This window comes from Argiope bruennichi, chromosome X2 (genome assembly GCF_947563725.1).
Source record: "Argiope bruennichi chromosome X2, qqArgBrue1.1, whole genome shotgun sequence".
Taxonomy (NCBI): Eukaryota; Metazoa; Arthropoda; class Arachnida; order Araneae; family Araneidae; genus Argiope; species Argiope bruennichi.
Window position 1 is genome coordinate 109856538 of NC_079163.1, and position 15642 is coordinate 109872179.

Genomic DNA, 15642 nt, shown 5'->3' on the forward strand with positions numbered 1-15642 from the left:
CAAGATGATGTGAATACAATATCGTTATTTCATTTTTTAAATTCTATTATTATACAAAATAAGAGACTGATAGTTTGTAACTTTTATTAATGTAATTGCATCAAGAAATCTATTGAAATGATAACATAAATTTATTTGTAATTGCAAATATTATGCCTGATTAAAAAAAAATATGTAGACTAAAACCAAGTATTACATAAATAACCTTAAATACAGCAAGAACAGGCTGATATAAATGACAAAAGAACCTCAATACTATTCTTACTGTCAGTCGAATGGGTCAGGGTACCGCAAGTCCAATTTTGTAGATCGATGTTAGTGTGCCTACAGACATAAAATGATATACTTCGATTTGAAATTGAAGAGCTCTGTAAGTAAAAATGTACAATTCAGAAATATGTAGAGTATTATTAATGATATATAATTATTATTATTTAGAAAACGTTAAATGTTAGCCATTGCATCTCCCAACTCTTTGTATTGAATTATTGGTAAATTGAATGCCTCCAAAATATTCCTAAAAGCAATTGTAGTTTATTTTTTACCATATAAAAAATTGTGAAATTTGAACACTAGCTTTGCTATAAAAAAGAGCTATTTGTTGGTAATTAAAGACCTTAATTTAAAAATTGATTAAAATGAGCTTTATTATTCGTTAAAGCAAGGTATAGAAATGCATCAAGAGTATTAAATATCAAATATTTTTAGTCGTAAATTATGTTTAGTGTTTCTGCTTGTATCTACTTTAGTGTAAGCCTCTTTTTTTTTTTTTTTTTTTTTTTTTAAGCATTATTTAGTTCTCTTAAATTTTTAGACTGATATGAGTTAATCACGTGACGAATTAAGTACATTAGAACGTCTATTAATCAGAACTCGATCAACAAACCTGATAAAAAAAAATTGGGATTTTTTTTTCTTCAATTTTTTAAATAATGTCATCGAAGTTTTTAGAAAAAAGTGTCAAAATTGCCACTGAAGACGATTTTTACGATATGCGAGCTTATGAAATGTTGTCCTAAGTAACCTTTTATAACTGTAGAATTATTTAGAGAAAATTATAAAAGCACAGCTTTAATAAGACTATGAGCAAATTCCACGAATTTTCGTTGAGAAATAGTACTATAAATTTGTAAGAAAGATCGTATTGCTGGAGTGATATTCTTTCGAAAACACCCGTTAAGAATCATGGAGAAAATGCAAAGAAAGTTGCGAAAAGCAATTACATAAGCGAATCGTTTGATAAGAACTTTTATAACTAATAATCGAAATTCTTAATACCTGGTAATATTTACGACCTTACTTTTATTATTTTATGAAAGCAATTTTGGTAAATATTGTTGAAATGCGTAAGTCATCCAAGTTGATTATGATCCAAATCAGTTAGGATATTCGAGATTATACTGCACTAATTTACTGCTCTAGTAAATGGTTTGTTGAACTCATACCTACTATTTTGATGTTATATCTTGAAATACTGTCTGCAATTGAAATAATATCGAGCTGTGTGAGAAAATTCATTTAATCGTTTGCTTTCAAATTTATGGATGATCTTACCACAATTTTTATTTTTATTTATTTATTTGTATTTTAAGCTGTAGTATTTCCATTCAAGACGAACTTGTCCATGTGAGTTTTGTTAAAGAAGAAACTGGGACATTCGTTTTGGCGTTTCCTGGAAAATGGTATATAATTGATATGCTCGTTCCCTTTTTATAATGTATGATGTACTAATCTTCTAATAATAAAATTATACTGCAATAAATACATTACAGTTAATAATACAGTTAATATATTAAAAGATAATAGCTAAAATTTTCATTCCTAACACCTGTTATTTTTTTTTAATCTTATGAAATATGCAGATAAAGTATTTATCAAATACTGTAAAACCTTAACCTTATTGTCTTATTTTAACTTTATTTCTGAAATTTTTGAAATATCTATTTGTGAATGGTAATAAATGTATATCTTAAGTGATATTAAACAGTTTTCACTTTTTTTTTTTTTTAAATGTTTAAAAGCAATTTCTGATCAAATTTTTATTTTAAAAAAGCCTGGAGGAACAATTGGACAAATGAAAGAGGGAATGAATGTTCGAAATCTTTATTCCAACATATATCGTTTGATTTCAAATTTATAATTTACATTGTTTATTTGATTAAAAAAACTTAGCTATTGGAAAGTTTATTGCTTTATAATTTATGATTTTCTTTGAATTTTATTATTTATTCATTAATACTTTGCATACAAGTCCCCCTTTTCATGTTTTTGAACGTGCAGCGTGCAAATCGAGTTTTTTTTTTTTTTTCACAAAGTTTCAGTGTGTTCACGAATTTTCAATGATTTACATGTGAGTTCACTGCTGTCAACTATGCAAATGAAATTGCAATCTTCCACTTTTTACGTTTGCTATTTTTCTGACTGTGACCGCAGTCTTTCTCCTGCAATCACCCTAAATGTTCTCTTATGTGTTCTCTGTTAAACATTCTCTTATCCATTTTTTTTAAATTTAAAATGTGCATCTTGTTTGTAGTGAGCATTTTGACTGTATAAAAATGACTTCGCCCATTTTTAACAGATGACTTTAATGGTCGTGCGTGCCTGCAAATAAATCTGGAAAGTTTTGTTTGAAAGATTTGATAGCAATCTTTAAAAATTAGGATTTGACCTCTGGTCAATATTTAAAAAAAATATTTTTTTTTTTAATTTAGAAAACTTGCCGAGTTTGTTCCAAATAAGTGGCGTTTGAGGGAAGCTATGTTACCTTATTTCATTACAAAAAAAAAAAAAAAAAACTGCAGCCGAAACATATGGGTTGCTGTTGGAGATTTGTGATCAACATGCACTATTGAATACAACTTACAAAGAAGGGTTTCGGTGATTCAAAGATAATTTCAATACACATTATAGAGCGCGAAAAAGAGCAAGAGTTTACTATGAACTGCTGCGACCGAATAAAACAAACAACGGGAAATGATGCAAGTAGTAGTTCATCAATATAAACAAGTATTGTGAGAGAAACATTCAAAATATGTAGAAAGGCATGGCAAGTTTTTTTTTTCCAACACAACAATGTTCGCTTGCATGTTGCCAAGCCGATGAAGGAAACTTTAGAATCACTTCGCTGGGATGTGTTGATTCACTCTCCAACTTCATGTTTCTCTTTCTGACTACTATTTGTTACATTCTACGCAAAGTGCCTTTTCTGGAGAGAAGCCCAATTCCCGAGGAGATATAAAAATTGGCTTGATAACTAGATTGCATCTAAACGATTAAACTTTTTTTTTCATGTATTCATTTTTTGCCCGGAAGAAAAATGATAGTGATTGGTGTATGAGGAGAAATATTTTGAAGAAATCGATTTTTAACTTTTAAAACAAACAAGTATATTTTTTAATTAAAAAAAAAGCCAAATTTATACATCCAATAAATAAATATCATTTTAATACATCTTTTACTGTTAAAGGAATGTTTTGCATGTGCGAACTTCAATTCTTCTCATTCTTTTATTATTGTTGTTTTCATTAATTTCATCAAAAATTTAACATTTCTTTAAATATTTTTCTTCTTTAGTTGTACTGTTTCTGAATCTCAACATTTTGTAACGAACTTGGCCAGACTGCTGAAATTCCAGTTTTCATCTTTAAAAGCGTAAGTAACATTATTAGTCATTTTATCTAGAAAAAGATCATTTAAGTATTATTCATTCGTTTTTTAAAATAAATTTTTGTTTTGTAAGCTGACAAATAAAAAAAAATGTTAGAAGTTAGAAATGCAAAAATAAATTTTCAAAGAATAATGTATTTCGGATTGCGAATTGGCATTATCGTTAATTTTTATTTACTTACTTTTATTTAAGTGATACTTCTATTTAGAGAATAGGAATTTGATACTAATTAATGAATAATTTTTTTCTGTTGTTTGAAAGTTTGCTGTGATATTTAAATAGATTCCTATGGTATGGTATTTCTAAAACATGCTGCAGATGTTCATGATAATTTATTGAGCAATAAACTACCAACTTATTTTTCAGCTTTTAATTCTGATAACTATTTACTGCTTGTCTTCACGGATGCACTCTCGATAATTTTTTTAAAAAATCTCAGTTATTTTTTTTACATTAATGATGTATTTTGGTATAGCTTGTATTTTATATGAAGAGACTACTTTTATAAATATTGTAATTTTTTAAAAAAAGCATATTTTTAATAGAAATATTTACATGATTAAAACATAGTTCTAATCATTAATTAATTAATAAAGGAAATTTGTTTTGAAGTGCGATGAAAGTTTAAATAAAAATAAAAACTAATAAGTATTAATGAAAAGATGCCCTTGATGACTGATAATAATTTTTAATTTTTGCTGATATAATTCCCTTCCAATTTTCTCAGTTTTTTTCAGCCAAGTACCTTCATAGTGAATATGATTGATATGTTTGCAGCATCAACTTCTTTATTGTTTGAAATTTTGCCTTTGTTTGCATTTTTCTCAGAATTTATATTGAGATTTATAAATTACTTCAATTAAGGGCTGTGTTTTACTATTTTAGACTTTTGAATTTTGTATGTTATATCATTAAATATTTCAATTTAATATGTTCAGTCATTACATGTTTGTATTTTATAGAGAGTATGTTTGTGTTTTACATAAATATTAAGTTTGCATGTCTAATGAATAGTAAGTTAAAATTCTAAGCTTTTTAACTACTGTCAGCATTCTATTTATATTTTGAAATCCATTTTATACAGTGTTTATGTGTGCTAGATATTGATGCCTCAAATAAGAATTGCAAATTTTATAAAAGATAGTTTGTAACCTTCTACTCAATCCTTTGTAGCTATTGAGACTACATGGCTACTTTTTTAAAGGGAAAAAAAAATATTTTTACACCTTCATTTTATAGATTAAGTTTTAAAAAATATGAATCAAAGTCTCTGCATTAAAATTAAGACGGATATAAATAATTATCGATAGATTCAAATATGTAACTTGTTAAAGTCTCTAAAGAGAATTTCATATTTTCTTTGTCATTTTTCATTTTGAAATTTTTTCATTGATCCTCTTTAATTAGGTAGTGTCATAGTACTTTTTATATAGAACATACTTATCTGTGTGCAGAAAAATATATATGTGTGTGTGCTATTAAGGAATAATTAATATTGTTCATATTATTACTTTAGAGAAACACTTATCTTTTCTCCATAATAATATTGGCTTTTAGTTTAATAATTCTTTTAAATGTGGAATATGTTTATAAAATACTTTTTAAAGAGTTTTATTTGTGCATTGTGAAATGAATATTTTCTTATTTTATTTATCTCTAATTTTTGATATTGATAGTAAATTATATAATTATTATTGGATAATTTCAGAGCTTTTGCTGATGAAAATCTTAAAAATCAGTTAGACAAATTTTTTACTATTTTCTTCAAACATTACCTGTCTAAGTATTCAAGAAGGAAGCAAATGTTTGAATCGCATTTACTGGATATCCTACCAAGTGTTCATTGGCTCCCATTACCACTTGATTTAAAGGCATGTAAAGTAAATACTTTGTAACTACCTTTTGCTTTAAAACACCTTTCCTGTATGTATTACAATTTTTATATAAATAAAATAATTGTAACGAATTGCATTTGAATATAAGAGTAGTCCAATTTTTGTCTTAATTGAATGTGTAAAGAATTAAATAGTATGCTACTTTAAATTTAGCTATATTGGAAGTTAATTTTATATATCTGTCGGAATTTTTACTTAGGAAAAAATAATTTTGACTTCATTTATTTATTTTTATACATTAATTCAGAAAATGTTTCCTAAAACTAACCTAAAATTAAACAAAAAATTTCTTTTAGTTTCTAAAAACGTAGAATTTAGCAAATCTTTCAAATTTTGGTTTGAATTATTTTACAAGTTTCCTCTTGATAAATGTACAGTAAATTTATATATATATAAATATATAATATAAAATACTAATGTAGAGACATTGCTCTCAAATTATATTTATGTATTTGTTCTCATTTTCAAAATGTATGCACTTTTCATAACACCATTTGAAGATGTCAAATTTAGTAATTTTGAATTTATTCAATATCTTTTAGACTGAAATAGAGGACATTCTCAGTGAACTGGAATCATCAGATTTTGGAAGTTCAGTAAGTTTTTAAAAATTTATTATATTCATAATTTTTTGGAGTTAAAATTCCTTGTCTCTTCTCAGTCTTTCTGTGTTATATCATTTTTTTAAAAAAAGGAATGTCATTCACCCATACTCTTTATTGATTCCTAGTTAATAGTACAGAAATATTTTTTCTTTTAAGGAAAAGTTTCTTATTTAAGTAATCTTTACAAGGAACTATAGAAAATGAATTCGTACTTCCTATGTTAATTTAACATTGTTCTGTTGCTCTTTCTAACTTTTTATTCCATATGAAACAAAGTTTGAATTTTTAAAAAATATATATTTGTCTCTTAAATGAAAAATGTAAAGAAAGTAGATGCATCTTATAATCGTCTTTTACATATATTTGCTATATATAAGGCTAAAGCAAAGCCTTGCAAACCACAATCATTTAAAAAATGCAAGCAGAGTCAGCAGCACCAGTGTGTGTGCGTCCGTGTGTGTGTTGCAATTAACTCAACTGTTTTGTCATAGATTTCCTTTGCATACAATTTTTTAATAATGGAACGATACATTTGATTGGTTGGTTTGTTTGTCAGTTTTGATGGTAACCAAATAAGGCTATATTGCTCTAAGCATGTAGTTAAGAGATAAAGAACAATTGTCTAAAAAGAGTCCTGAAATTATTAAATCAAATTAAAAGTCACTTAAAATTCAATGGCAAAAATTTAAAAAAAACAAAAAAACATTATCGTTTTGCAAAGAATATAAAAATGTATAAACGTAAACTTAAAATAAAATAGAAAAACTAATAACTTTTATAAATTGTAAAGATTTTGCTGATTATGTCCCGCTTCTAGAATTCGCTTGTCCGGCAATAAAGAGTTTTAGAAAGTAAGCAATGAAGACTTAAATCTGGACAATCAATTAAAAGATGAACTCTCAAATGTACTTGGCCCTTTATGCAGGAAAAGCTCAGTTGCCGTATAAAAGATATTTCGTTAAACGAATATAACAATGCGAAGTCTAATCAATGCGGCATCGTGCCGACTTAAGAAGATGCCAATATAAAATTGTATGTTCTTTGTAATGCAATTGATTGTTGATCTGATGATTTCATTCTTGCCAAAGTGAGTACAGACGACGCGCAAAAGAATTTTTCACATCCTAGAATTGTATTTCATGCTGCATAAACTAAAACACTGTATTATTATTTACAATTTTAAGGGCCATTTCATTTCGAAATAATTCAAAATGACTCGGAACCCAGGTGACTGATATATTCGTAGTCCTTGTAACTTAGACTCAATAAAAGATCTAAGATTTCCAGCAAAACGAGATGAATCTAATAATGTTATGATGAATGGATAGTATTTCCAAGGAACTCATGCTGGCTGTATAAATGCAAAATTTGCTTTCAGTAGAGAGAGAAATTTCCTGAAAGGCATAGAAGATGCCATTAACTCGGCGGATAACACAGAAAAGGATGTATGCAGACGGTTACTGTGTGTTTGCGTATCAAAGGTCCGCTTTGATACGCAACCTACCGCCACGACCTACCTGACCGTCTAATTTGGAAACCATTTGTGCAAATAGGCAAATAAATTGAATACTTACAGCGATGAGTAAAAAGTATCAGGAAATTCAGAAGAGCTGTTTTCAGCATTTTAAATACATGAAAATCGCAATAAAGGGAAAAATGAGGAATATTCCAGGATTGAAATGAGAATAAATCAGGTCTAAATACCCATATCATGGAATTCCGAATCAAAAAGAAGTAATGTAATTCTTTTACTGAATGGAAGAATGTGAGAGTCGAGCTATATATTCCGAAGACAACGGTAAGCATCATAGAGGGCATAGGTTGTTTCGGGACGGACAAAAATCGGAGGTAGTACTGAATAGAAATTTGTTGACTCTGTAAATTTAATGACATGTAGTGACAGACAACGAAAAGACTCAAATAGAGAGACAAAGCAGACTGAGCAAATTCTTAAAACAGAACGTTATATAGTATCTAGTTTGCTAAAAGGTAACCGTGCAGAACCATACAACATACATCCGTAATCAATAATTCCTTCTGAGATTCGATGGGGAGCATTCTTGCATAATGGAAAATACTTAGTGAAAGTTCAAAGACCTGTCTCGCCCTTTCCGCAGATGCAAGATATGGGGAAGAAAAAGGAGTGAATTAGTGAGCAAAATCAAATTGAAAAATTTTATATCATCAACCATTGGAATTGCAACTTTCCCAATGTGAATTGTAGGACCCAAAGGAATACCTCGCTTAATGCAAATGCGAACGCATCTATTCTTTCAGGAGAAATCATATGCCTGTTTTCATTACATCAATCTATCAGCTTATTAACTGTAACATGCAGCTAGTACTCTATTAAACGCGTATTGCAGCCTTGGCAGGAGATTTGAAGATCATCCTGTAAGTGTGTGTGTGTAAATTAAAAGATCCAATAGGAAAAAGATTAGAAGTTAAGATACAGACACTTCCCAAATTATTTATCTGTACCTGCACCATTTACTGATGACAATATTATAATCACGAATTTTAAATGAAGCTTTAGGATTTAAGAACGTTTCCTGCTTTGTCAAACTAGAATAATGAAGCTGGTTAATGATCCACATAATGTCATCAGCTCTGAACATGAGATCATGACAGTTCCAAGAAACAAAGTACACATCAAGAAACTGAATTAGAGAGTTTGTTATTTGTAGTAATATTTTGAGTTGGCGAAGCATCGCAACTCATCGAGAATTCCTCTTCCTCAGATTCATAGAGATATATGAGTTCGAAACTTTTATGCAAGCCACTAAAAATGGACTTAATTCTGTGTACACTATGCCTCGACTAGGAAGCTACAGAGCAACAGAACTTTGAACATTAGACTTTTTCAGTTTTGTTGTCAGCTGTGTTTATGAAAGGCCACATTTAGAAAGTTATGACTTAACTGAATTTTACGATTTTGATTTTTGGTATTTAATGCTGTCATCACGAGCACTGCTTGCGGATGGTTCAGGGTCAGAATCGCATGATGTTTCATTGAATTTGTTCACTAATATTTTGAATGCAATTTTTGCAAGAACAGTTTTCATAGAAAGAATTTTCAAACAGTAAATGTAGGACTTAAGTCAGGTGACAAATTATACAAAATTTTTCATTTTGTCTTTATATATGGAATTCGCCCTTTAGTCTTAACGCCTATAATTTCTTTTATCAACTTACAACGTGGACGTGAAAGTAAAAAGGTGATTTGATCGCTGTTTCAGTTTATGTGCTTCTCTTGTGCGTCACACTGCTGGTTCTCATGGCCTTTCTCTCCAATATGGATGCAAGTAACTATCCAATGGCAGGAAATCTTCAAGTGTCCAAAGCATTGGCATTGGTAGCAACGCAGAAGATTTGGAGTACAAGGATATATGGCTGGCTTCATATAACCTGCTTTAACAGATTGTAGCAATGTCGAGTTTTGAAACGTGGGAGTAAATTGATTTGGGGAGGAGGAGGAATTGTAAAACTTGCATTATTGAACTACTACTACATTTGTTACTTCTTCAGCCTTTAATTCTTTTGTAATTTCGTTAGCCTTAGCATGAATTAATTCCGCATATTATTTTACAACTTTCGAGGCATTCAAAGAGATGTGTGCACTTACTCTAATCAGGACTGTGGTCAATGCTTTTAATTTTATATTCTGTTGAGCCTGCTTTTGAGAAGTAACCTCGATGAGCAAGTTCCCAGAACGAAGTTTTCGAATCGAAGCCACTTTTTCAACGGTACTGTTGATTGCATTTTTGAAAAGAAAGGGCGAAACTGAATTTAATGTTTCTTTCTGGTCAAACTTTCTTTATATGATTAAAAAAATTTTAAATACTTATCGAAGTTTCAGGAATTTTTTATCGAACGTTTTGTTGTCCACTGATAAGAGCAAAAAAGTTTTTGCTCATATGATATTGTCAATAATTCAGGCCCGACGACATCACCCGCTACGGAGCTTAACAAGTAAGTCAATCACCGGCCGTAGAGATGTCTAATCTCTGTATTTACCTTAGTGCTAGCTGGGTCATATATGCTCAGACTCTCCTCCAGGAACACCAAGCTCAAGAAAGGATTCCTTCGCTTGATCCCTTGCGGACTAACCATTAGCTGCCGGCTGATTAATACAACAAGGACTACAATTTACCATCCGTCTAATGGGTCGCCTTGTAATGCCAATGCTTGGGGTTTTGAACTTTCCGTGAGGAGTAAGAAGCAAACAGAACAGCAACAGCTCCTCACGGAGAGCTAGCTCCCTTGCTTGTCCTCTAGGGAATGAAGGAAAGCAGCAGTCGAAGGAGATGGTAAATTTGAAGAGAGTAAAGATCTCTAGGAATCGTAGGATTGGAACACCAATACTCACCAACAAAAAGTGAGCTCCGAGGGGGTGATACATTAATAAGTGTTTTCATATTGAAAAACTTTCGAACTTTTTCTGTAAATGAGCATGGTTTAATAATGTGGGGAGAAATGAATCATATGAAAATTATTCATTTAATTTTAATTCATTTGTTTTTCAAATTCATTTTTTCTAATGTATTTTTTTCGATTAATCACAATTTTCACAAAAACATATTTCTAAATTATCTGATGTTACACATAGGCTTAAGGATACTTATAAATCCATGATTGTTACAAGCGTAAGATTTTGCTATTGTTTGCGATAAGTATAAAACTCCTTATAAAGTAGAATTTAGAATTTTTAAGAATAAGAAGAATTCTTACGAATCTTTAATCTTTATTAACTATTCTTTTATTTGTTTATATAGTCCACTAAATTATATCTTAGAAACTAAGGCATTGAGGTAATACATATGATAAAGATGAGCCTTGAGACATTGTTGTGCTCACTTTGTATTAAAATTAAATTTTATTCATAACAATTCTTTTGAAATCAAACCAGTTATTATTAATGTTTGATGGTGAAATGTCTCCCTTGCTTGAGTTGAATAAGGTAGTTTGTAACTAACCAGTTTCATACATGCATATGTTTAACTATATGTAATATGGATTTAAAATTATTATTTAATACTTTTATATCTAATTAATTAGCTTTTTTTAAAATTTAGTATGCTGGATATGTAATGTTTTATATGAAGGAAATTACTATTTCAGCTTGATTGCCTATTTCATGAATGTATTTTGTGTTTTCTTATTTGGGTCTTCAATGAAGTGTATTCCCCTATCTTATAAAATATAAAACTAAAAAAATTTCAGATGCTATTCTGACCCATTTCTGTTGATCATTTATGTGAGGACTTAATAAAACATTTTTTTCTTTAAATTCCACTAAGAGACTATAAGTTGTCCGGCTGTGAAAAAATATCCGAATGTTTTCGTAAGTAAACTATCTGACTCCATGTGCTTTAATTATATGTGTTGATATAGAAATACATATTTTGTTCGTGTTATATGTGCCCTCTCTTTTTTGTATGTGTACTATGTGAAAATCATTAAAATATCCTCACCATTTCTTTTATAAATGTGTTATAGTTTTGCGATTTTTTTTAGTCTGAAGGATTTGATGGGAATCAACGCATTTATAATATTCTTGGTTCTTGTTTGTTTTATAAAGTAAGTAATTTATAGATTTGTTTGCATTTAAAATATGCATGCCCAGTTTTTTCTTTCAGTCTGTTTAATAGAAATTAATATTGTTAGGACGCATGACAAAAACATTTGATGCTGTGTATTCTAAAATAAACGTTAGATATATCGAAATATATTGTAAACGAATAAGTTTTAAACAGTCCAAGTTTTTGTTCATATTGAAATGTCTCAAAATGCATAGTATTAAAAATTAGATACTTCATTAACTAACATTAAAATCAGTCTACACGTTAGAAAAATGAAAGAAATTTCTTTGATGTAATAATATCTTCTAATATTCAGTTTTTTAAAATATATTTTATTTAAATTAATATATTTTTTTTACCTTGTTTTTTGATGTCAATTGTATGACTAACTGTATGAAAGTTGACATTTGCTTGATATTTTCAAATTAGTAAATCATGCAAGCTTTTGCTCCAAAATTTAGCGTTAATAGGAAATTAATGTCTGGATGTCGAAATTCGTCATAATCAATTTTAAAATACTGTCTAGATAAATTAAATTTTTATAAATTTGTTACAGAGTATGCTTAAGCTCTTGTTTCAACTATTGAAAATTTCTATTTAAATATTATGATAATTAAGATTTTAAATGCTGTTTTGTTGGTGTAAACTTCATTTACATAATATTAAATATCATTTTTATTTATTTTTGTGGTTGATTTATAAAAGGTAATTCTTCATTCTTAGGGATATTTGCTTTGTAACCATCTTCCAAAGAGCGATTTGCTGGATATTCATTTATTTCTTCATTATAATCGAATTTTGTTTTTGACCAAAAAGCAAACTGTGTCAGAAATTATTATTTGGAATGAAGTTTTTCCTAGCCGACATCAAGAACACAATTTTTCTGACCCTGATTTCATTGAAGTGCAAGGTAGATGGTTTCTACTTATTGTTGCAATGGTAATTATCTCGTTTACTTTGAAAAATCGTTGAAAATATTTTTGAAATATCATCAAATTTTAAATAAATTATTAGTTTCTATCAAGCTATTTAGGTTTTATTAGGATTATTTCAGTATATTAATACTGATAAAATTGTGTATCTCCAATCTGATTAGTGATTAAAATATTGTAGTTTTCTGGGCGAAATAAAGCGTAATATAGTAAATATGGGTTTTATATCCAAATTTAATAGAATATGAGACTTTTAATACTCATTAAGAAGAATGTTTTAAAGTTGAAATTCTTTAATTAGTTAGAAAGTAAATAGTTAAGTATTAATGTTTTGTATTCAAAGTAGTTATTTATAATGTATTGTTGCTATCAACGAAAGCATATCATAACTTTTTATTATTACTACTGTTCTTGTACAGCTTAGTTATTGTGAAACTATTTAATTTCTTCTTCCAAGGTATACACTATTTGGACAGAGATTAAAATGGTTAATTTTGTTGTGAATAAGTTTTATGTAGCATAATTAAGCTATTATGAACGAACTAAACTGTTTCTGAATAAAGGGGATTTAAGTGTCAAATATATTATTAGTCAAGGAATAGACATTCTATATGGTCAATTGTGAGCAAGTATTAGCAGTTTATCAAATTCAATTTGAAAGAATTTTTTTTTCAAAAAAACTTAACCCCAGTAAAAAAATAAAAAAAATATAATAACTTCATTTGCTCGAATTTCTTTTTAATGAATGATTTGTGCGTTGTTGAAATTTTTAAACAAAAAAAGAATATATACTAAATTTTTATTGTTGTATATGTATTTTAAATAAATCATATGGTTAATACATTATATGTATACAAGAATATAAATGATTATTACGTTCTAGAAAATCTTGTTTACTATTTTTCTTTTTTAAAAATTGACATTCCTTTAAAAACAATCAGTATTTTTGCAAAATGGTCGATATTTAATTGTGCCGTATGCATGCCAAATAAATATATACTTACTTAATACTGTTGAAAATTATCAAACAATTGATTTATATCTCTATAAATGATTTATGATGTAATTTTCAGTCATTCATTGGAAGTTTAATTTTGTGTCTTCATAAATTAATAAGTTCACATTATCTGTTTTTATGTTTTTCTCAATTATTACCTTTTTAAAGTTTAAAAAAAAATTTTTTTTAGCATCATTGTGTTCTCTCGGTTATTTTGGAAGCTGGTGGATGTGCCCTAAAGTAAGTTGCTTTGTTAAATTGTATATACAGATTTACAGACATATTAATTTTAACTATTGTGAAACTAAAATTATTTTTTGAAACTTATTTGACTTTCTTGAAGCTATATTTTTTAGTAAGTTTATTATTCATACGACTCATAATTTAAAAAGTTGTCGTTGTTTTATTCTTTCTCCATCAAATTAATTAGATGTGTATGTAGTGATAATTATAAATCTTTAATAGAGAATCTTAGTTTTGATGCGCTTTTATGTTTTAAGGGCATGTGCATAAATAAGGCTTTGGATGTTAATTCATTTCCCAATTTTGGATTGTATGCTGAGTAGAGTAGATTTTGTAGCAGTCGGAGGTTTTAATAAATAGATCAATTGCATACTTAAAAATATTAGTATCCTTTTAACTTTTGTATAATATGTATATGTAAGCATTATTTTGTTTGAAGCAGAATGCAGTTTCGAAGACATTGAAGAGACTTTGGATTTTTATATTCGCTTTAATCCTTCCGCGGAGACATAATTTATTTACAAGAGGCGCGGACAAAACACGTCCGCTCACCGCAACAGATTAGTCAAGAAGTGGCGTAAAAATAGGGAGAAACAAATTATCCCTGTCTTATATACTGTGATATTTCAATAGGGATTTCCATGGCATGTCAATCAAAAAGTAAGGGAAACACAGGGATCTTTTAGAAGAATTAATAAAGGCAGTGGTATTTTGCCCCTTCACGCAGAACGTGTGAAAATGTCGACCTTTAGCCGATTCAGCAATTTTATAAAGCTTCTCTTGAATTAATTAAGTAGAGAAAGTGGAATTGGATCAGGACATAAGAGAATAAAATTACTATGGGCTAAATTAAGATAAAGCTTTGGAAATTAATTTGGATTAAATTAAGAGTTTAAAATATCATTAAATATATATATTGTAAAATAACTCGTGGGTTTTATTTAATAATTGAAATTTTAGAGCAGTAGTCATTACTATTTGATAGTTTCCTTTCAGAGTTGATCATGAATAAGAGCAATAATTTATCTCTAAAACCTTTATTTTAACCACCATAGGATGGATTATGTTGTGAATTGTTTCTAAAATATTATAGTTTATGGGTAGTTTTATGTCCCAATTTAAAAGAATATAAGACTTTTAATACTCATTAACGAGAAAGTTTCAGAGGTGGAAAAAATTCTCTAATCTTAGAAAAATAATTGATTAAAAATGTTTTTCATTCAAAATAAGTAGATATTTATAATATATTGTTGCTGTTCAAGAAAGCATATCAAATCTGTTTATTATTATTGTCCTTATACAGCTATAAATCTCGTCTATACCTTCAGATTACATTTTCCTAGTATAGACTGTTTTGACAGAAATTAAAATAGTTAACTTGAATAAGTTCTTATTCAAGTCAACCATTGGAATAAGAATAAGAATTTGAATGGTTAACTTGACTGGTTATTGTGAATAAGTTCTACATAATATAATTGAGCTGTTGTGAATTTATTAACTAAATTTCTGAATAAATTGGATCTAAGTGTCAAATGTATTATTATTCATAGAATAGACCGGCGAATTTTGATGGTCAGTTGCGATCTATAATTAGCAATTAATGAAATTCAAATTTAAAAAAATATTCCATACGTGTTTCGTGACAAAAGACACGTAAAGTACAGAATTTTACATTTTAATACGTCTTTGTGGAAAATAATTGTAAACGTAATATCGATTAG

At 28.4% G+C, this 15642-nt stretch overlaps 1 protein-coding gene across 5 annotated transcripts in view; it reads left to right on the forward strand.

The window, feature by feature from the left end:
* Window positions 1-15642, forward strand: part of LOC129960274 (protein inturned-like) — a 54191-nt gene that overhangs the window by 20478 nt on the left and 18071 nt on the right. For 4 of the 5 annotated variants that reach the window (XM_056073572.1, XM_056073568.1, XM_056073570.1 and 1 more), the window contains 7 exons: window positions 1593-1682; window positions 3574-3651; window positions 5376-5547; window positions 6105-6158; window positions 11685-11747; window positions 12473-12688; window positions 13869-13918. In XM_056073572.1, the coding sequence (XP_055929547.1) occupies window positions 1593-1682; window positions 3574-3651; window positions 5376-5547; window positions 6105-6158; window positions 11685-11747; window positions 12473-12688; window positions 13869-13918 (723 nt within the window). The remainder of the gene's footprint in view (window positions 1-1592; window positions 1683-3573; window positions 3652-5375; window positions 5548-6104; window positions 6159-11684; window positions 11748-12472; window positions 12689-13868; window positions 13919-15642) is intronic. The other variant, XM_056073571.1, reaches the window with a different exon arrangement.